The sequence below is a fragment of the Phocoena sinus genome, chromosome 11, assembly GCF_008692025.1.
Source record: "Phocoena sinus isolate mPhoSin1 chromosome 11, mPhoSin1.pri, whole genome shotgun sequence".
NCBI classification, from domain to species: domain Eukaryota; kingdom Metazoa; phylum Chordata; class Mammalia; order Artiodactyla; family Phocoenidae; genus Phocoena; species Phocoena sinus.
This window is the reverse complement of record NC_045773.1, coordinates 26,112,347-26,134,926: the sequence shown is the minus strand read 5'-3', so window position 1 is coordinate 26,134,926 and position 22,580 is coordinate 26,112,347. Positions and strand designations below refer to the sequence as shown.

General features: G+C 42.3%; 1 protein-coding gene across 1 annotated transcript; it reads right to left on the bottom strand.

Annotated features, from left to right (window-relative positions):
- Positions 1-198: 198 nt before the first annotated feature.
- Positions 199-20,591, bottom strand: THOC7 (THO complex 7). The gene is made up of 9 exons (XM_032650261.1): positions 20,501-20,591; positions 20,427-20,470; positions 6,959-7,076; positions 5,854-5,981; positions 5,470-5,556; positions 2,059-2,116; positions 1,236-1,302; positions 1,080-1,149; positions 199-371 (listed from the first exon to the last, which is right to left on the bottom strand). Exons 2-9 carry the CDS (start codon positions 20,443-20,445, stop codon positions 304-306), a joined length of 615 nt encoding a protein of 204 aa, XP_032506152.1. The 5' UTR covers positions 20,446-20,470; positions 20,501-20,591; the 3' UTR covers positions 199-303.
- Between the last annotated feature and the right edge of the window lie 1,989 nt (positions 20,592-22,580).

Sequence of the window (22,580 nt, the reverse complement as noted above, 5' to 3'; positions counted from 1 at the left end):
GAGCCATGGCCGCTGGGCCTGCGCGTCCGGAGCCTGTGCTCTGCAACGGGAGAGGCCACAACAGTGAGAGGCCCACGTACCGCAAAAAAAAAAAAAAAAAAAAAGGCATTTCAATAAAAACAAATATATAATGAAGTCATCTCCCTTTGTGTGAAGAAATATGAATGAACTGTGAATTAAAATTTAACAGCAACGTAGTTCACTGCCAAAACTTTATATGTCTCAAGAGCACAACCAGTTCTGAACACACTAAGATCATGTTGCTACTTCAATATTCTTGGGAATGGTGAGTGATTAGCTGGTCTATGGTTTAGGATCAGTTTCCATGCTTGTTTCTTGAGCTTCTTCTACCTCTGAGAGCTTTTCATCATCTGCAATTGAGAAAGAAACATAAAACTTTAATCAAATTTGCTTAAATTATATGTTTAATGAATACATGAAAACACTTTTATCCTTTATTAGCGAATATATTTAAACCAAAAATGGCAAAATGGCAGCCTATGACTGTAACTGACCCACACAAGTGGGTTTGGTTTTAAAAGTCTTGTTTTGGTTGTTGTTATTAGTTGAATCAAAATGCAAATTTTATGTGATAGACTTCAGCTAAAAAAAAAAAATCTAGGTCTTAGGCTTTTTTGCAAACAATCACAAGATCAGGTTACATAAAAATTGGCTTTAGTCAATACAAAGAGCAAGTCCCCGGGTCCCCAAAGCACCTAGTTCATTGAGAATGCAAATGTGTTTATGCATTGATTATTTCATTCACTTATTGCCTGCCTGGATCCTGAATTGTTACTTTATAGCAATATACTACAGTAAACCAAGAACAATTCCAAGTCTATCATGCTTAAATTTCTCTTAATTTACAAACCACTAGACAGGTATTCAAATCGTACATATTCAGGCTTTTCTGCATATAATCAGAAAGATGAACAACATGAGTACCTTCTGATGTCATCCAGCTACACTCCTGTTCTGAAACTGAAGGTGCACTCTCTTTAAAATGTATATTTAGAAGACATGCCTCTGATCACTTAAAAATCTTCATAGACATTCATTTTGTGACTCTTGTTACTTACTTTCCAGTGTTTGCTGAAGTTCGTGGATGGTACTAAGAAGAACGTGAAACTGTTTCCTTCTCAATTCTAGCTGTGTTAATAAGAAAAAAAATTAATACACATTGAACTATAAACCTATACAGGACACAAAGGCTAACATATATCACATGCAAATACCTTATCTTCAACACTTTCTTTAATATGTGAAAGATGCTCTAATTCTTTTCCCAGAGCCTCTAGTTCCCTGAAAAAAATAAAATAGTGTTATATTTTGCTAATTGGGGGAAGAGAATTCATAATTAATATCTAACTTTTTAGTTAGTAAATAGTATTTATTTTAAAAATAAAAGATAAGGAGTTATAATACTCCATTATGATGAGACTTTTAAAACTAAGGGTGATTTCTTCTAAATATGCACTAATTTTCATTAAAATTAAGTTTTAGATAACTTTTAAAGTATAGAAAAACTTGATAATAGGATATCAAACCCCAAGAGTTGGTAACTTTTAACATTTTGTCATAATTATTTCAAGTCTTTTTTTTTTTTTTTTTTTGGTAAATTGCAGGTTAACTTGAAATACCCTTTGAACTTTACCCCTAGTCCTCTGAACCAGGCCTTTTTCTCCTCCTCTACTCCCCATTCAGGTAATCACTATATCATTCTAATCCTTTTTTATACATATATTTGTATCTCTAAATAACATACAGTATAAGTATATAATACTTGGGGGGCCCTAACTTTTATAAATGGTTATTATTCTGTATGTATTTCCGAAACTTGGGAATAATTTAAAATTCATTGTATATGTCTTCTGTTTTTCTTTCACTAATTGTTTTTGAGATCTGTGTTTAAAAAGTGTTTATCTAGTTAATTCTTTTTATTGAAGATCGGACGCCTCCTTTCGATGATGTACTCCCACAAAAATGGAATGCATAGACTAGTATGTAAACATTTATGGATAAAGATTAGTTTCTTTCAGAGTAAAACTCTGAACTTACTTTAATGTCTCATGCCTGTCTGGATGACGCTGGATCACTTTTGCCAATGCATCATATTCTGAAAGATATAAAAATGTTTACTAAAATAAGGTTTTTTGAACCTTGTTATCAAACCAAAATGTCTAACATCACAGAGCTCTCCTAATCACTTTCTTAGTACATAAAGAAGTGGAAACACTGAAGGATGGACAGAGTATCGTCAGTTCCTCTTGATTCAATTATAATTTCAAGGATACATGACTTCAAAAGTATTCCAAACAAGGATTTTACCTCCACTCTGTTTTTCCATTTACCTATGCCTGGGCAGAATACAAGAGGCTAGCATAAACGTAAGTGAACTTAAGTCATTATTGATCATCAAGTGAACTGATTCTGAAGAGGATCTTATTCCCTATTTGCCCATCAAATAGAAGATCAGCAAGGTGTATATATCTATATATCTCCTACCATTAATTTCAGATCTTAGACAACAGAAAATTATACTTCTCACTCATTTCAAAGGTAAAGATCTCATAAACTTAGAAATGATTTATAGTTCATGAACTTTGTTTCTGCTCCACTGAGAACTCCAAGATAAGTCATGTATCTCCTGTTAAGTTTTCCTATGAAATGATATGTGGCACATTTAAAAGTCTCTTTAATCAATAAAAATACTGTAAATTGACATTAATTCTTAAGTAAGTTGGTATATCCTACTCTAAATTGGCCACTGCAACCTGACCACATGCATTTTAGACTGAATTCAAAAAACACCTTTTAAAAATAAGGAATTAGGGGCGTCCCTGGTGGCACAGTGGTTGAGAGTCCGCCTGCTGATGCAGGGGACATGGGTTCGTGCCCCTGTCTGGGAAGATCCCACATGCCGTGGAGTGGCTGGGCCCGTGAGCCATGGCTGCTGAGCCTGCGCATCCGGGGCCTGTGCTCCGCAACGGGAGAGGCCACAACAGTGACAGGCCCGCATACCGCAAAAATAAATAAATAAAAATAAGGAATTAGGAATTAAGTATCATCTTAATTAGCTCATTAAAAAGTACAATTCAAGAGTCATGTACCACAGGGCTTCCCTGGTGGTACAGTGGTTGAAAATCTGCCTGCCAATGCAGGGGACATGGGTTCGAGCCCTGGTCTGGGAAGATCCCACGTGCCGTGGAGCAACTGGGCCCATGAGCCACAGCTGCTGAGCCTGCGCGTCTGGAAGCCTGTGCTCCGCAGCAGGAGAGGCCGCAATAGTGAGAGGCCCATGCACCGCAATGAAGAGTGGCCCCCGCTTGCCACAACTAGAGAAAGCCCTCGCACAGAAACGAAGACCCAACACAGCCAAAAGAAAAAAGAGTCATGTACCACAATGTTCATTGCAGCTCTATTTACAGTAGCCAGGATATGGAAGCAACCTAAGTGTCCATCGACAGATGAATGGATAAAGAAGATGTGGCACATATGGAATATTACTCAGCCATAAAAAGAAATAAAATTGAGTTATTTGTAGTGAGGTGGATGGCCCTAGAGTCTGTCATACAGAGTGAAGTCAGAAAGAGAAAAACAAATACTGTATGCTAGCACATATATATGGAATCTAAAAAAAAAAGGTTCTGAAAAACCTAGGGTCAGGACAGGAATAAAGAGGCAGACGTAGAGAATGGATTCAAGGACACGGGGAGGGGGAAGGGTAAGCTGGGACGAAGTGAGAGACTGGCATGGACATATATACACTACCAAATGTAAAATACATAGCTAGTGGGAGACAGCCACACAGCACAGGGAGATCAGCTCGGTGCTTTGTGACCACCTAGAGGGGTGGGATAGGGAGGGCGGGAGGCAGACGCAAGTTGGAGGAGATATGGGGATATATGTATATGTATAGCTGATTCACTTGGTTATAAAGCAGAAACTAACACACCATTATAAAGCAATTATACTCCAATAAAGATGTTAAAGAAAAAACAAACTTAAAAAATACAAAAAAAAAGTAAAATTCATTGTTTTGGCAATCAGTGTAGTAATTCGATATAAGTGTGATATAAGTGTGATTTTTTTTTTTTTTTTTTTTTTTGCGGTACACGAGCCTCTCACTGTTGTGGCCTCTCCCTTTGCGGAGCACAGGCTCCGGACGCGCAGGCTCAGCGGCCATGGCTCACGGGCCCAGCCGCTCCGCGGCATGTGGCATCTTCCCGGACCCGGGCACGAACCCGTGTCCTCTGCATTGGCAGGTGGACTCTCAACCACTGCACCACCAGGGAAGTCCATAAGTGTGATTTTTAATAAAAAAATTTTTGGATTACAGTGTAAAAAAAAGAAAAAAAACCACAAAAGAACCCTAAGTCATAAAACCCCCACAACTCCAAAATAACCATTAACATTTTCTATATCCTTCTAGTTTTTTTTTTTTTGTGGTACGCGGGCCTCTCACTGTTGTGGCCTCTCCCGTTGCAGAGCACAGGCTCCAGACGCGCAGGCTCAGCGGCCATGGCGCACAGACTTAGTTGCTCCGCGGCATGTGGGATCTTCCCGGACCAGGGCACAAACCGTTGTCCCCTGCATCGGCTGGCGGACTCTCAACCGCTGCGCCACGAGGGAAGCCTGATATCCTTCTAGTTTTGCATTTATATGTCACAATTGTGACTACACATTATATTTTTTATCTTTCTTTCAATTTACATTATAGGAGGAACAATGCCCCTGCCATTAAAATTATTTTGAAATAGTTGCTATAGACTAAAATAAGACAGACGCTAAATAAAAACAAGAGATCAGAACAAAGCTAAGCTTTATCCTCTTATTAGAAATTTAGGCAGCTTGTAAATGTTTGCTTGCATTGTGCTTAATAGTGGCATAGTGGTTACGAATCTGCCTGCCAATGTAGGAGACACGGGTTCGAGCCCTGGTCCGGGAAGATCCCCCATGCCGTGGTGCACCACAACCCCGGTGTGCCTAGAGCCCGTGCTACGCAACAAGAGAAGCCACCGCAAGGAGAAGCCCAGGCGCAGCAGCAAAGACCCAATGCAGCCATAAATAAATTTATATATAAAAAAAAATTCACGGGCTTAAATTCTTTTCTGTTTTTTGAAAGTAGTTCCATTAAACAAACAAACAAACAAAACCCTAAATAAATTACCTTTGCTCATTAACCGTAACACTATTTAAGCAAAGGGATCTGAGTACAGTAACAAAAACAAAAGAAATACTTGTTTAATCAATACAGTCCAACAACAACAAAATACTTTTTCAGCATTACCTTCCTTCTCTGCTATTTTAAAGAATAATATAGTTTTAAAGAATTAAGTTTGACTCATAATTCTTTTTTATAATTCAGGTTGATTCTAGCTGAAGGTTTTCCCTCACAATGTTAAAAACTGAATGAAAATACTAGTCAGTAAGAAAGTATTTGCACACTAAATCCCACAAAACACTTACCTTGGCGATTTTTTCGTATTCGTTTTGCTTGAAGAATTTGCTTTTTGCACTCAGCAATTTTTTCATGTGCTCCAGCAATGCTACATTCTATATAAAAGGTTTTTTTTTTTAAAGATAGTTATAACAACATGTATAATCTCCACCCATTTTCAATTTTAAAATATGTTTTAAAATTAAGTTTCATTGCTAATAAAATAGATGCTGGCATTTAAAAAAATAGCTGTAACTCAAAGTATTACATATCATTTTAGAAAACATTCTTTCAATTAATGTTGTTATTGTTATTATTTTACCACTAACCAAAGAAAAATGTTAGCAGATATTATTTCCCTTAGACCATAAAAATTACAATTACAGATAGAAACAACAATTAAGCTTCCTTACCTATTTCTTTGTAAATTTTTTCATAATTTTCCATTTCTCTGAGATTCATATCATATACCAGCAAAGTTTTGCCCATTGAAAATTCACATTGGGACAGTGTGCTCAGCATACGTTGGTACTGGCTGTATCTAACAAAAAAAAGAGAGAAAAAGAAAAAAGATTTTTGTGGATTTCCAGTTGAAGTATTATAATGCAGGCACAGATTTGCCAAGTAAATTATACCAAGTTCTGAGAGAATAATTTTCTTTATTTAAAAAAAAATTAGAATATCTGTCCCTTAATGTTTTCTTTTTCCAAATGTGGTTTAGTTGAATATATAAACTGTATCAGTTACAAATGCAAAGACGGGACTGTAGATCTTAGCAATATAAGCTTAATTCAAACAACTATTTGTTGAATTTTGTTTAAAATCCTTTTTAAAATGTTTTAAGATGGTTTTTATCTTCACAATTCTGTTCTCATAATTTTTTCACTCTATACAATTATTTATGTGAAAAGCTAGTTCAAATGATGAAAAAAAAATTTAAGTTAAAAAAATTATCCAAAATATAAAACCTTGCAGCAACTTTTATTAGTATGTTAAAAAAAGAAAATTTCATTTAGATATTTTCTTACTAAACACTCCTCTGCTTTTAAAAGTGACCAAAGTAATGAGTCTGAATTTCACCTTCATTTCTTACCACTATGCCTTCTGCACATTTTTTTTTTTTTTTTTTTTTCAGTACGCAGGCCTCTCACGGTTGTGGCCTCTCCCGCTGCGGAGCACAGGCTCCGGATGCACAGGCTCAGCAGCCATGGCTCACGGGCCTAGCCGCTCCGCGGCATGTGGGATCTTCCCGGACTGGGGCACGAACCCGTGTGCCCTGCATCGGCAGGCGGACTCTCAACCACTGCGCCACCAGGGAAGCCCGTTCTGCACATTTTAATAACCACAAAGCAGGCCTCTGAAGAGAAGGCCAGGAAAGTCTACTCTGGATTAACAGAGTTGACTCCATTGGACATTTAAGGTGAGTGAAAATCTGAAATATTAACAGGACTGTATATATAGTCTAAAAAAAAAATCACACCAGGACATTAGTATAGAAACAACAGCAAAATGAAATACCCCTCTTCCTGGGATCCAGAGTTGCACCATTTAATGAAACTTTTCACTAGCAGATTAATTCTCCGATCATCTCCAGCACCATCTCCATCAATTAGGAGACGCTTCCGTATGACTTCGTCTGGAGGAAAGAACAATGTGGATTAAAATGACTGTCTGGCTCTTGTTAACTTTCGGGGAAAATAACCAATACCATTACTTATTCATTAATCCAAAAGAAAATTATTGAAATGTAAATGTACTTAATGCCACTGTACATTTAAAATTGTTAAATTTTGTTAGGTTTTACTATCATATATATATATATGGAAAGTTATTAAGTGTTCGTGTCAGGCACTGTTTTAGGGGCTAGGGTTATAGCAGAAAAAAGCCTTGCCCTCACAGAACTGGCATTCTACTACCGGATTGTTGAGTAGAAATAATTTTCGGGTACTACCAGGGAAATAAACCAATAATTCTCGGAGAACTTTTTTTTGAAAATCCTGTTCAGACAGAAGGAAGTCTAAAGCATTTATGTCTCTGACTAGTGTGAGGTACTGGTAAAAGGGAAACAAAGAAAAGAAGATTTAAAAGATGTAGTGGCAGAATAGGAAAAGAGAATGAGATGGGTCAGAGAAAAAGGAATAGTTGTTTTTTTTTTTTTTTTTTTGCGGTACGCGGGCCTCTCAGTGTTGGGGCCTCTCCCGTTGCAGAGCACAGGCTCCGGACGGGCAGGCTCAGCGGCCATGGCTCACGGGCCCAGCCGCTCCACGGCACGTGGGATCATCCCGGACCGGGGCACGAACCCGTGTCCTCTGCATCAGCAGGAGGACTCTCAACCACTGCGCCACCAGGGAAGCCCTGTTTTTTTTTTTTTTAAGTGTAATTTAAAAAATAAATTTATTTTATTTATTCATTTTTGGCTGCGTTGGGTCTTCGCTGCTGCACAAGGGCTTTCTCTAGCTGTGGCGAGCGCGGACTGCTCTTGGTTGCGGCGCGCGAGCTTCTCATTGTGGTGGCTTCTCTTGCCGCGGAGCACAGGCTCTAGGCGTGCGGGCTTCAGTACTTATGGCACACGGGCTCAGTAGTTGTGGCTCACGGGCTAGAGAGCGCAGGCTCAGTAGTTGTTGCGCACGGGCTTAGGTGCTCGGTGGCATGTGGGATCTTCCCGGTCCAGGGCTCTGAACCCATGTCCCCTGCATTGGCAGGCAGATTCTTAACCACTGCACCACCAGGGAAGTCCCCAAAAAAGTGTAATTTAGTTATTATATCTGTAATGTTTCTTTCCCCATGAGGACTTTTTTTTTTTTAATAAGTCTGTCTCACTTTTGTTCCAAGGAAAAGAAAAAAGAGAAAAAAGAATAGAAAAGCAGTGCAGATGATAATGATGAGTAACAGGTGGGGCCCCAAAGGGTCTGCCTGGCAGCCCTGACCTAGTGTTCTTCCTGGACAAGATAATGCTGGATCATAACAAGAGAAACGCAAATTGAAACCACGGTAAGGTATCACTTTAATCTATCATATTGGCAAAGATCAAAGACCTGATAATCAGTGATGGCAAAGGTGTTGAGAAATCGCACTTACGCACACTGATGGAATGCAAACTGGTACACTCTTTGCAGGGCAGCTGGCCAATAATACAATATTCAAAACACACATACCTTTCTGACCCCATTATTCCAGTTCTAGGAATTCATCCTATAGATACATGTGCACCCATGCACAAAGATAAATGTAAAGGGACGTTCTTAACAGTGCTGCTTGTGGTAGAAAGATTGCAAACCTAAACATTCACCAGTAAGAGACTGGGTAAATTATGAAACATTCATTAAATGTAATAATATGCAGCCAGAAGAATAGTGTGGATGTATATACTGATATCAAAAAAATCTCCTTAGATATGTTAAATAAAATGAAAACAAAACAGGTGCAGAGAAACAGTTTGCTGCCACTTGTGTAGAAAAGGAGGAGGCCATGTGTGTATATGTGCGCCCATCGCATATATGTTTGTGTATTCAGAGAATATCTTTGGAAGAATCCACAAGAAACTGGTAACAGTGGCTGTTTCTGGTGAGAGGGATTACAGATATAGGATGAGAAGGGATTTAATTTTTATATGACTTTGTAGGATTTCTTTGTTTTCTTACCATGTGCGTGAATCTAAAAAAAATAATTTTTAAAGTGTGAATAATTCTTGGAGAGCCTGCAGGATGAATACAGAAAAATCTTTAAACAATAGTTCCTGTCTGTAGGCAGAAGTATTTCTGAGCGCAGGTGCAACAGAGATAAACTTTGGAAGGCAGATGGCTCCAGTTTTAAAATCTATTCTGTGACATCAGATAAACATTTTTAGAATTAGGTATTGTTCTCAGAGTCATGGCTTTGACAGATGGCTCAAGCTACAGATTCATCGAGTGTTTTAATTTTACACTTTAAAATATAAACTAATGCTTTCTGTATTTAACCACCAACAATGTTATTTGAGGAGACTAAGGACAAATCACAGTCCCTGAAGAGATTAAAATGCAGAAAATGAAATTGACTTTCTAAAATCACAAATGTTTTAACTTTGTTAAAAGTAAACATTCAGTGGGTGAGCAATCCAGTGGTCAATTGAGGCTGTTTAGTTTCTTTTTGATCTTCTTATCTCTAATCTTCCAAGCCCCCAAGAAACCCCATCTTCCTCTCAGATACCCAGGCACCCTACTTTATCGAGGACCAGGGATTTCAAATGTAAATGAATTCAGGGAATAGGGAGTAAGGAAAGTGAGGAGTAAGGACCTAAAGGGGTAAGCTATTACCAGAGCTGGCTCTTCAAGAGATTTGTAAAGTTCGGTGACTAACTAAAAATGTTTCAAATACATTTTGTGATCTTGTCAGCTGTATACTTAAGATCTGAGCACTTTTTATATATGTATGTAATATCCTAATTACAGAATTTTTTTTTTTTTTTTGCGATACGCGGGCCTCTCACTGTTGCGGCCTCTCCCGTTGCGGAGCACACACGCAGGCTCAGCGGCCATGGCTCACGGGCCCAGCCGCTCCGCGGCATGTGGGATCTTCCCGGATCGGGGCATGAACCCGCGTCCCCTGCATTGGCAGGCGGATTCTCAACCACTGCGCCACCAGGGAAGCCCATAATTACAGAAAATTTTGAAAAATGTTTAAAGCATTGTACAGGCCAAATAAACTTGGGAAAAAGGTTTGTCAGGGCCCACCCTATGTCTTGTTCTGTTTGCTCTCCAGCCTCTCACACTGTGTCTTTACATTTCTGATGCTCAATAAAGATTTTTAAATAGGATTTGTGGTGCCTGCCTGGGACCATCTGCCCTCCAAAGAGTTCGTCTCAATAAAACACTAACAAGGACTAGCAGCAACCATCTTATTTTCAGGTCCATAGCAGAGATTTCCCTTCTTGTACAAAAGACACAAATATTTGATCAATGAGCAGATGTGTCCGCAGGTACCGGACTAAGTTCTGAGGACATGAAGTAAAGACCTGAGCTCCTTCACTCTAGTTGGAGAAGTAACACCCATATGAATACACACACACACACACACACACACACACAGAGGAAGCTGGGATTGTTAAACGAGTGACACACACAGCAGGAGATTAAGAGGAGAGCTTCCTTTAGCTTGGGGGGAACAGGGAAAGAGGATTTTGAGCTGTTCTTTTGATACTTGAAAACCATCAGTCAAAAAAGCCAAAAGGCATTTTAACAGTATCTATCGAAATTTCAAATAATATGGCCTCTTTGACCCAAAAATCCTAGATATACTTGCCTATATGCAATATGACATGTTCATCAACAGGGGGTTAGATAAATTTCAACATAAGAATATGATGGAATACTAAGAAGCGATAAAAAACAAAGAATGAGGAAACATCTGTGTACTGGGAGAGAGAGAGACCACTTAATACAACTTGTTAAAAGTGCAAGGTGAAGAATCATATTTATGGCATGCTTCTTTTCATATAAAAATGGGGGGAAATAAGAATATATATTCATGTGTTTATATTCACATAGATATCCTGGAATGCTATACAAGAAGCTAATAAAAGGGGTTACCAAGGAATTGGGGCAGTATCAGTTGGGGAGCTGGAGGACAGGCTGGAAGATGGGGAAATATTTTTATATTATTTGATTTTTGAACCATATAGGTACTCAAAATCTGTTAGCTGTTGTTTGAAAAAGCAAGCTATAATTGTGGTGATGGTATCATAGGTGTTTGTATATGCCCAAACGCATCAAATTGTACACAATATGCGTAGTTCTTTGTGTATCAATTATACCTCAATAGAAGTGTTAGAAACAAAGAAAGCAAGCTAAAGTTGTTTCCCTACTCCCCATCCCCACCCCCAGCAGGCAGGGAGAAAGCCGTGAGCTAAGGCAGAGATGTGGAATGCAAGGCTGGATCTGGCTGTGAGTACTCTAGGACAATAGGGAGGCTGGATGTGTGTGAAGACAGATATCATCATCGAGACCCAAGTTCATAAAGGCAGTTAGAGGTCAGATTATGGGAGTCCACAGTAGTAAATGCCATCCTGGTAGACTTGGACCTTCCTGGTAGGCAATAAGTTGGAGTTGCTGAAGATTCATGGCTGGACTTTCTAGGAGGATCAAGTTGAGGGCAGAGTGTACAAAATGGAACGCAGCTGTGAAGCACCTAGGAGGCTACCAAAGCATAGGCAGTAGGAGCTAAAATGCCATGAATTAAAGCAGAGATTAGAATCGCAGGTCCCGGAAGGCAAATTACGAAAGGCAGGGGCCAGGGCCAACACTGGCCGGCACAGCACGAGGAGGAGTGCAGTCTGATGAGTTCTGGTGAGGGGGGATTCGCTGTCCAGGCATTCACGGGTCTTTCTCCTACTTCAGTCCTATCCCTCTTTTGTCTACAGAGCATTTCTTCACAGCCAGACCCTGGGCCAGAAGTCAAAACCTGGGTCCAACGTTCTGGTTAGTCCACAGTGCTTACTTTGTGTTTGTGACCAACTTTTAACTTCACCTCTAAAAATGGGAATAAAACTATCCACTTCATGGGACTGCTGTGAAACTTTATGGAAATAAAAGTGTACAGAGGGGCATGATGCCTGTTCATTGTAGGAAAGAAAAAAGGAAAAAAAAAGTTCTTATCTTCATGCTAAATTTAATTCACAATTTAATGTTAAAAAGTGAGTACATGTTGGAGATACATCTATAGATACATCTATATACCCATGTAGATATATATGAGGCATACAAAGTTTTGTCCAGTTATGATTTCTCACAAATTTGCTTGTCTCAAGCTTTGTACTGTAAGGTCATGATATTTCTAGCTTAAACTGCATAGGCAGTTGCTGCCTAGGAAATCCTCTGGGGATGAGGATGATTGAAATAACATACATAAAGTACAGAGCACAGCTCCAACAGCAACAAAATAAAACCAAAGGGTAAGCTGCCAGTTTGCAAACAGCCTCTGTTCTTTTTAAATTTAAAGATGGCCAGCTGCTGACAGTTCCCAGCGTGTATGATAGCAGCATTGTTATTTTTAATGGTACCTCCTCAATTAGCTCTAGATTGAACACACCTAAACATGTTCTGTTTACTATATACATTGACTTCATAAATTATCATGCTGAAACTGTAAGCAATCTGGATGCTAATATTAATCCTGGCGGGCCTTGGCCCACCTGTAAAAATGGTGAAGATGGCTTAGAAACTATTTCAGTGATGTTATCAACATCATTCCTCAGTTGTCCCAATTACTTTCTTAACTGACCACGAGGATCAAAACCATCTGGGAAAAGCCTTGAAACCAAAATACCTAACATCTGCTCTGAGAGTGGTGGTTTTCCACCTAATTTTAGGCTCGTAGGAAGATTTCCTACTGGATTCAGTTATATGTGTGCCATAATTATATCTACAAAATGTCTGCCATTCAAAAATCATTTTCAAATCAGTTATGACACGTGCATGGTGACAAGCAAATATTTACTCAAAAAACTGGGATGTATTTTAGACCCTTTCCTGTCTTATATGCCACTTTCTACCTAGAAGAAATATGTCAAGAAGTCCTTTTAAAGGGTTAGATTTTAATGCCCGATTTTCCATAAACAGGCTGGAAGAAATGACTGCTTTACAGTCACTAAACCAACTCTCCATTTCCAAGCCTCTGGATGGATGACACAGCCATCTTAGGAATTTTCTCATTTTAGTGTGGAAAGGACAATCTCTCCTAAACCCAGACTAACACGGCTTTCAAAACCCCTAATTGTTATTCCCTCAAAGTGGCTATTGAAACCTTGATTACAAAACAAGTTTTCATACCCTCTTGGAGCAAATACTGAAAAAAGGAAAGAGAAGAACAATTTGGAAGATAATGGTGGGCCAAGTTCCAAAACACTTACTTTAGGGACATGTCAAGGCTTGACAACCAGTGATAAGAGCCTGTTATGTAACTTCCTCCTAGGGCTAAGCTACCGCCAAGCGTGCCTGCCGATCTGCTAGACCGCACAGCTCCCGATCTCACCTGCTTTCAAGAAATAGCAATTCTGTGATCTAACAGTGAGGATAAGCATTTCCTTTCTGAAGGCAGTTTAGCAAGAAATTCTGCAGGCACACAAGCACACCACTGGCTTTTTCTTGGTGTTCCTAAACACTCTGGATCCAAACTGAAAACCACAGGAAGGGATAACAAGATAAGATTACACAGGAAAAAACAGCTAGCTACTAGGAAACCAATGAGGCAATATGTATTTTAATTAAGAATACATATACCCTTGACCTGTCTTCTAGAAATGATTCCCACAAGTGTACAAAGACAACTATGCATATATCTCCAGTCATACTATTTGTAAGAGTAAAAAACAGAAAATTAAAAAAAAAATGTTACAAGGGGCTTAATTAAAAAATATATATAACAGAATATCACAAAATAAGGTAGAAAAAGCTCCAAAAGAACTCAAAGATGTATCATTAATTATGGAAGTATAGTTCAAAAGAGCACATAAACGTTTGTGTAAACTTTATACATGCATACTGGCACACCAACTAACATATACATAATGCTTATAATATGCTAAGTTATCCTCACAAGAGCCCTATAAAGTGGATATTACCCCTATTTACCAATGAAGGCACTGAAAGTTACTTGAAGGAGTAAAGCTGGGACTCAAAACTCAGGAGTTTGATGCCCGAGGTGTTTTTTGCCTTTTATGGCATTTAAAAACCATTCTGGAAGGGTACACAAAAAAACACCCTTACACTAATACCTCTGGGAAGTGGGGTTAGCAGTGGAAGGTGAAGAGGGAAGGTTTTCACTTGTCACTTGGTGCATTTCTTCTTGAATTTCCTAACGTTGTATTATTTGTCTTCCTCACAGTATGAACAGTCGTTATCTGGATAGCGAGCTTATTGGTCATTTTGAGGTATTTTTCTTCACTTTTTCTGAATTAAAAATTCTCATCAGTGTTCTTTAATAAATCTATGATGTGTTAACAAGAAAAAAGAAAACTGGCTTGACTTGACCTATTAACTAGAGGAGAGACTAAGGTCATGTAAAAACAACGTGTGTGTAGATTCCTCTTAAGAGTCATCACTAGATCACCATCGCTTATGGGTTATTAAGCTGAATTACATATATCCCATTGTGTTGGATTCGTCCTGGTAAAATAACACCTAGCCCCTCCTTTCAAGGAGCTTAAAATCATTAAAACAACTTTTAAGGTCAACAATATTAAGACACAAAGAAGTCAGGTGGAAAGAATAAATAAGATGGTTTGATTCTTCCATGTAAATATGGATCTCTCGGGAGACACTTAGGCCCAGTCTAAATAAATTGCTGATACCAAAGTAAATTACATAAACCAAAATTAAATTAAACATTAAAAAAAGAAAAGCAAAAAAATGAATGTTGAAGGCCTTTGTTTTTCTCTAGATTTATTTAAATGTTTATAGAGTATGGCCCTAATAAAGTCAAGGTTGAAACTCCAATCTTGCTTTGAGATACCTTTTATCTTGGCTAAAGAAGTTATTATTTTATATTTGAACTGCTTCAGAAACCCCTGTGCTGGGACCACAGATGAGGGCAAAAAGTGGTCAAATCCATTGGCACTAGTGAAAAAAAGCCAAGCAAACTCCTTGGCCACAAATGTCTAATTAACTTTCGATCAGCAATTGAGATTGGAATAGCGGCAGCAGCAGACACTTAGCGTTTGTACACTCCTTTATTTGATGACCATAACTCTTGTTTGTTTCCTTTCACTCTGAAAAGTGTCCTCGTTTGGACAATCAATTAAATGGTCACTCAACTTCGAAGTGCTTTACATATATTAATCACGCTTCATCCTTGAAAACACCCTATAAAGTATGTATTATTGTCTTCCTTTTACAGATGAGTAGTGTCACCTCTGCAGTCAGAGGAATATATACACAACTACATTATTAGAAAAGCCATAGTGCCATTCCATTATTCTGTCATATTGTTCATGGGCATGTTAAAAACCATTATTTCAAGTTTTAACAAGCATATTATCCATGCATGACACTTTCTAATTTAATAAACAACAACAACAAAAAAAAAACACTGTCAAAACCAACAAGCTCTATGAAATGGAGTGTACAGCCACATCCTGCTCCCATCCCCCTTCTCATCTCCCATCTCTGGCTCTGGCATATCAAGATATACACCTAATGTTCTCTGTACTGAAAAAAGTGCTTCTGAAACACTTTCTATCAGAGTACTAACACTGTTTAACACCCTTTAAATGAACACAGACAAAATACAAACTGTGAACATAGTTTAAATTAACAGAAACAACATCTAAACTGTTTTCCAGTTAGCCAGAATGCTGGGGTGGCAACAGAGGAGAGTGGCTTTGCCAATAACTAGCTATATGACAGTAAGCCACTAACTTCCTAGGACTTCCACTTGTCCATCTAAAGGCAATGGTATTGGTGATAATATTTATAGTTCAGTATCTATAGGTAACAAGATAGCATCTCTCTCCTTCCCTTTGAGGAGGGCAGTTCCTCCAATTAACCAATGTGTCCTTGTACAGGAAATAAAGAGGTTCTCCTCCAAGGGCTCCTAGTCCAATTGGATATGCAAACCCAGATGTAAGGACTACACAGAGGCACAGCACCTTGCCAGACACTCAAACTTGGAAGAGGACATCAGCCCTCCTCTAGTCTCCAGAGACAGGTATTGGAACTTCTTCAAGACCTTTTCAGGAGGATGATAGAAATATGGAGGCCACCCACTCCTCAGTCCTCTCCACTGTCATGTCATCATCCTAATCCAAGCCCACCTTGGAGTACTTCTCGTTGGCCTCCCTGTTTCCATTCTTGCCTTCCTAGAATCCATTCTCTACACAGCAACCCAGAATGATGCAAAAGATGTATCACTAACTCTTCTGCTTGAAACCCTCCGATCACTTCCGAGTGCCCACAGAAGACCTGATCTCCTTTCCATGGCCTGCAAGGCTCTATTTCTCTGACCTCCTTTTGTATCCCACCCGTCCTGGTCCACCTGGATCCAGCCCCAGTGGCCTTCCCCATTTTCCTTAAACGGCACAGAGCTTGTCTGCACCTCAGGCCTTTGCACTAGTTGTTGCCTCTATCTGGAATACTTTCCTTGGCTCTTCACGCAGTGGACCCATTCAGGTCTTAGCGTAAACATCACTTATCAGAGGTCACACCTGAGCACCTGATTTTAACCTAACTCTCCACAGCCCTCCCCCATTACTTTCTTATTCCATCTAGTTCATTCTCAGAACCAAATTATGCTCTTTCTCAGAAATTATCTTACTTACTTGATTGCATGCTGTTGCTTCCCTCCCCCAAGTAAGAGTCGGGTCTTCCTCTATACAGTCTACTGTTATAACCAGCACTGTGCTTGGGAGGCATGCAATAGATATTTACATTATGTATCACTCACTCCTGCTTGATTCTTACCAAAAGCTCAGCTGAGGAAAATCAAGTTTACCGAGATTACCTAAAGAAGTTGTGGCTTGTCCTTTCCTCTATGGTCTAGATAATTCTTAAAACAAAAAAAGCCCAAAAAACCTTGCTCTGAAGTAAGGCAGACCAGCAGCGCTCTTCACCTAAATAGACCACATGGTCTATCTGCTTTGGAATGCCTTTCTAAGTTGTGATTTAGCCTTCTTTGACCTAGTAAGGCATGTGCTAAGAAACAGGTTTATGAACCTCAGTGCTGAAAAGAGGTTAAGGATATGACACTGGCTTTTGTTTATGAGGACCCTAAAGAGAAGCTTATTTTTTAGTGTTAAAATTTAAAAAAAATTTTTTTTTTAAAAAAACAAACAAAAAACCCCACTACTTGTCCTGGGTATCTAATGTTGCCTTCTTGCTCTCATGAACACTATATCACAGGATGGCCTAGGTCCTGCCTCTTGGTATGGACAGCTAGGGAAACAAGTCACTTGCACCTTTAATTAACATACAGATTTGACCCCCTGATTACAAGGATCACCCCACTTCTAACTTCCTCTTGTTTTTACTAGTCTTGCTCTTCTTTTGGCCTTGTTTCCTCATCCATTTATTTTAACGTTTTCTCATTATAATGAGCTGCTTTAAATATTTTCTGGAATATGCCATATAAGTAAATTAAGTATTATTGGCTAGAGCAGAAATATACATAAGATAATATGGTTAATAGGTTAACCTAATGAAAGATCAACTGGTTAAGAGCAGAGAATATTTGATGTGAGTCCTGAAGAATAAATGGGCGGTCACCAGGCAGAAAAGGCAGGGAGTGGCAACCTGCACAGATAAAAGAGAGGGAGAAGGCACAGCCCTCATCAAAGGAAAGTGGAGGAGAGGCAAGTAAACCAACTCTTACATTTAATAGTATTTACTGAACATTACTATGTATCAGATGCAGTGCAGAGCACTTCACAACTTTTACTGCATCTAATTCTCAAAAACAGCCTATGAGGTAGACTGTATTATTATCCCCATTTACAAGGAATGAAAGGAAGGCTCAAAGAAGTTAATTAACCTGCACAAGGTCAGACTGCTTTTAAGTGGCAGAGTGAGGATTCTGATGGCCTCTTTGGATGTAGGGAGCATTTGACTGCAATCAGTGCATTTACTAGAACTCATCTTCCCTCTCCATTTCCCTTCTGACAAAACCTCTCTCTCCCCTGCCGTTGTCTACTTCAATGAATAGAGAAGTTTCCAATCAGAAACCAGGGATAGTCCTCGGCCCTTCCCCTCATATCCATTCGCTCTCCTGACATTTGACCTCATAAATTTCTCTCCCACCTGTCTACTTCTCTGCATTCTCTCTTGGTCCCAGCCTCTATCATCTCTCACTAGGACCAGGGCAGCTGCAGCTGAGAGACAGGATGCACAAGGGGGAAGAGGAAGAACTCTGAGCCAGATTGCTTGATGTGGAGCTCAGGCTCTATAACTTGCTACCTGTGCAACCTGGGGCAAGTTACTTCACCTCGTTGTGTCCCAGTGTCATCTGTAAAGTGGGGATAATAATTAGAACATGCTTGACATACTAACATACTATATAGATGTTAGAAAGGAGAGAGGCCACTTAACTCCTCACTTTCCCTTCCCCTCATCACATAGTAGAGTGTGGTGGTTGTTTTTGATGCAAATCTGATAACATCCCACCAATGCTAAAAAAACTTTTAATGGTTTCCCACTCCCCTCAAAAATTTCTGGCTCATAACTTTCTAACTTCTAGCCAATACTTACTATCTTTGAGTTCTTCCAATGCTTTGTGGCCTTTGCACAAGTAGTTCTCCACCTGGCATACCAATCCAACTACATCTAGTTATCCTTCAAAAAACGGGATTAAGAGTAACTTTTTCAGGGAGGCTTTCTGATCTCTGAGAATGGATAAGCAATCTTTGTTACATGCTTCTACGGTTCCGAACCTTGAACTTCCTCTGTAGTAACGTTTGCTACCGTGAAAACTAATTATCTCACGTGTTTTTCCCACCAGACTGTGACCTCAGAGGAGGAAAAGGTCTTGCCTGTTGGTTCTGGGCTGTTAAGCCCAAGGCCTAGCCCAGGTGGGATAAATATCTACTGAATAAATGAAACTGGAATGAAGCGAAGTTTTTTTTTTTTCTTGCGGTACGCGGACCTCTCACGGTTGTGGCCTCTCCCGTTGCGGAGCACAGGCTCCGGACGCGCAGGCTCAGCTGCCATGGCCCACGGACCGAGCCGATCCGTGGCATGTGGGATCTTCCCGGACCGGGGCACAAACCTGTGCCCCCTGCATCGGCAGGCGGACTCTCAACCACTGCGCCACCAGGGAAGCCCTGAAGCGAAGTTTTAACTGGACCTTGAAGAGACTTCACTTCATTACTCCTCATTCATGATCACAAATTTGGGCCTATTACTCTTCCCCGCAGTGGCCTGGTCCTTCAAGGTGGAAACTCTGTCTACCTCCCACTCTTCAGAAATGGCCTCTCTATAGGCATCTAAGGTTACTGGCCACTCTTTCTTCAAATAGACCCTGCACCCCTAGGTCTCCCTTCCCAAATGTCAAAGGACTTCCTTACTCCTTAACTGGATACCTTCTTAGATTCTCCCTCCAGTTGCCCATCATGCTTGTCCACCTTCCCCAAGGTGTCACTCTATTTCTGCTCTCAATCTGTAGACCACCCCCTGGGCCCCTCCTTACATGGAGGGACCTCCTAAACTGTCCTCACAACTTTCCCGAAACCCAGCCCCTCCCTCTCCTCCGACTCCATTCCAGCAGATAAACCACCCCCCCCCAAGACATACACACAAATGAATCTTCTAGAGTCCTGATCTACCCTAGGTGGCCCCATCCCTATACTGGCTCGTCTTAATACCCCAGGCACAGTCCCTGGCTGTCCTCCGGACACCCCGCCCACATCTACTCTTTTTAGATACTGTCCCCAGCTCCCTCTCGCTACCCCCAAGCCAGGACTAGTTCTCAGGCCTCAGTGCGATCCACCCCATGGTCTGGGGGACCTTCCCAATCTGTCCAGAGGTCTCCTCCAGGCGCCACCCTCTGTGCGCTGACACCCCTGGTACTATTGTCCCGGGACTCCCTTCTTTCCGACTTGGCCCGAAACTCTCGGCCCATCCCCGAAGTTCCCACTCCCTTTCAGCTCTCCAAAGGTCCTCCGGACCCCCGGCTGCAAGGCCTCCACCCCTTCCTCCCCTTCGCCGCCCCTCGGGCCCCATCACCCCCACTCAGTGCTCCCTCACCACATCCTCCGACAGCCTGGACCCCTTCCGGGTACCATCCGCCAGCGCATAGCTGCCGGCCTCCCCGGGCCCCACATGTGCTCCCGGCCCCTCGACGATCCTCCCAGCGCACCCTCCCCACGCCCCGCGCGGCCCGGGTCTCCGAGGGGCCCGATCGGGGAGGCCAAGGGGCTCCCGGAAGCGGCGGGGGAGGCCGAGGGTCTCGGGGGAGGCGGCGGCGGGGGCTGGGGAGGCCGCGCGGCCCCGAGGAGCGGGCCGGAGCGGCAGCGAGCGGGCCTCACCGTCAGTCACGGCTCCCATGGCGTGCGCGGCGGCGGCGGCGGCGGCGGCGGCGGCGGCGGCGGCGGCGGCGGCGCAAGCTGAGGCGGCGGTTGGCGGCGGCGGAGGTCAAACTCCCACAATGCAGCCGGGTAAACAGCCATGGAGGAGGAGGCGGCGGCGCCCGCGGCCGCCCGCTCCGCCGCCTGAGCCGCGCCGCGCCGCCGCCGCCGCCGCCGCCGCGGGACCTGCGCTCTGCGCGCTCCCCGAACTCCCCGGGGGCGGCCGCGGCCGGCGCGTGTGGGGCGAAGCCAGGCGGGCGGTGGCGGCGGCCCCGGTGCAGCCCCGGCCTCTGCCGCCCCCCCCCCCCCGCCCCCCCGCTGCCCCCGTCCGGCCCACGCCCAGAGGCCGCCCCGGGGGCCTCCGCCAAACGCCAGGTGAGCTCGTCTGGGCGCCGCCGGGGCGGCGGGGGCCACGCGGGGTCCAAGCCCCCAGCGCCTCCCGGGGGACGGCCACCGCGGCCCCGCCGCCCCATTCCCGCTACCGCTGCTAGTGGTGCGCTCGCTCTCCTGGGGGGGGGGCGGGGTGGGCGGAGGGGGCGCCCTGCCCGCCTGAGCACGGGAGTCGGGGGAGCCAGGGCACAGAGGGGGCGCGGCGTGAGGGTCCCTGCGAAGTTGGCGCCCACGCCGGCCTGGGCGGGTCTCGCCCGCGGACACTTGCGCGGGGCGCGGCCGGCGAGCGAAAAAGGCCCCGGGTTCCAGGTGGCGCGGTTCCGGTCCCGGCGGCCGCCCCCTTCCCCTCGGGGCTCGGGCGGGTGCTGGGAAAGGGGGCCCGAGACATTTAGCGAGCTGCGGGCGGAGTTCGCGCAGCTACTGGGAGCCGGCTGCCGGGCGTCCTCCCTGGGCGCTGGAATCCCCGTCGATGACCGGGATGGGGTGCTCTTATTTATTTTTCTCTGTGATTTTCAAAAACTGCCCCCATCTTAAGGGGAAGTCGCAAGTGAAGGGAGAGGGAGGTGCTCGATGAGAAACGATGCCTAGTGTGTAGAGTTACACATTTCTGGAGCACACTGCCGGTGATACTGGTGTCTTTTCCCAAAAGTCACTTTGATTCAACTTCGATGGGTTTCTCGCAAATGGCAACATTTCGATGGTGAGGGGCGAGAGGAAACGAGCAGCAGCAGTCCGGCTGATTTGATCTCCAGTGGGATCGATTCAGTGAGCTGCAAGAAGCGGGTCTGAGTTTTCAACCCAGGTTTGATATTCTGTGAGTTACTTTCCAATATTTCTGCCCCCAGATACCTCGCTTTCTCATATTAGGGATGAAGTATTTATCGAGTATGGGTTTGGTTGTTTCACTTTCCTTAAGCAAATTGGGTTCATTCTCCCGGTTTTCTCTTAGTTGTAGAGGAAGAGCTGTATATGCAAATGGATGACAGTGAAGGGTGTATCACCTCTAGTGAGAAATCAGTATGCATGGAATTTTATTCGTATATATGAAGTCTAAACTTAAGTAATGCTCTTCAGCAGTTCTCTAAAGAGTTAGCACCTTTGAGTTTTAGCACAAAGGCAAAAAAAAAATTTACCTTCAGTGAATATTTTGAGGTATAACTTGCCCTCCCCCACCGTGGGAAATCTCTCCTGGTTTTGAAAAAATATTGGCCTAAATGCTGGCTGTGCATGGGTTTGGGATCCTGTGCATTTTCTTGGTTTAGAGGCAGAGAAGACACTCTAACCAAAGATGAATTACTTAAATCTTAAGTACTACATATTGTAAGTTGAAGTGTCAGTTGACTGTCTATCCCAAGTGGCATTTTGGAGGGGATCATTGTTGCTTAAAAGATAATAGTCAAAAAAAAAAAAAAAAGTATAGTCAAGTGGTGAAAGGGTGTTCTTTTAAGTTACTTGTTACTTGGCTGTATCATCATAATACTGATTTGGAAACAGTATCTAGTGACTTAAAATAATCTTTAATGTTGTTGATGGGAAAGTATCACTGCTCCCTGTAACTTAAATTTTCATGAGGCAGGCTGTCCGTCATTCGTAGATGGAGTCCTGGCGAAACACTTATAAGTTCATTTTGTATTTTGTTGGGCAGTGCCAGGAATTTCTGAAGTAATAAGACAAGAGAGATTGGAAAGACCTTTAAAGTTTGAGGTATACCTGAAAATAAACATT

Bases quoted from the DNA above. Each gene is read 5' to 3' on its own strand.
- THOC7 (XM_032650261.1), bottom strand. The intron at 5,557-5,853 runs GTAAGGAAGCTT...CCTTTTATATAG, and splicing joins AAAAATTTACAAAGAAATAG to AATGTAGCATTGCTGGAGCA. The intron at 1,303-2,058 runs GTAAGTTCAGAG...TATTTTTTTCAG, and splicing joins GACAGGCATGAGACATTAAA to GGAACTAGAGGCTCTGGGAA.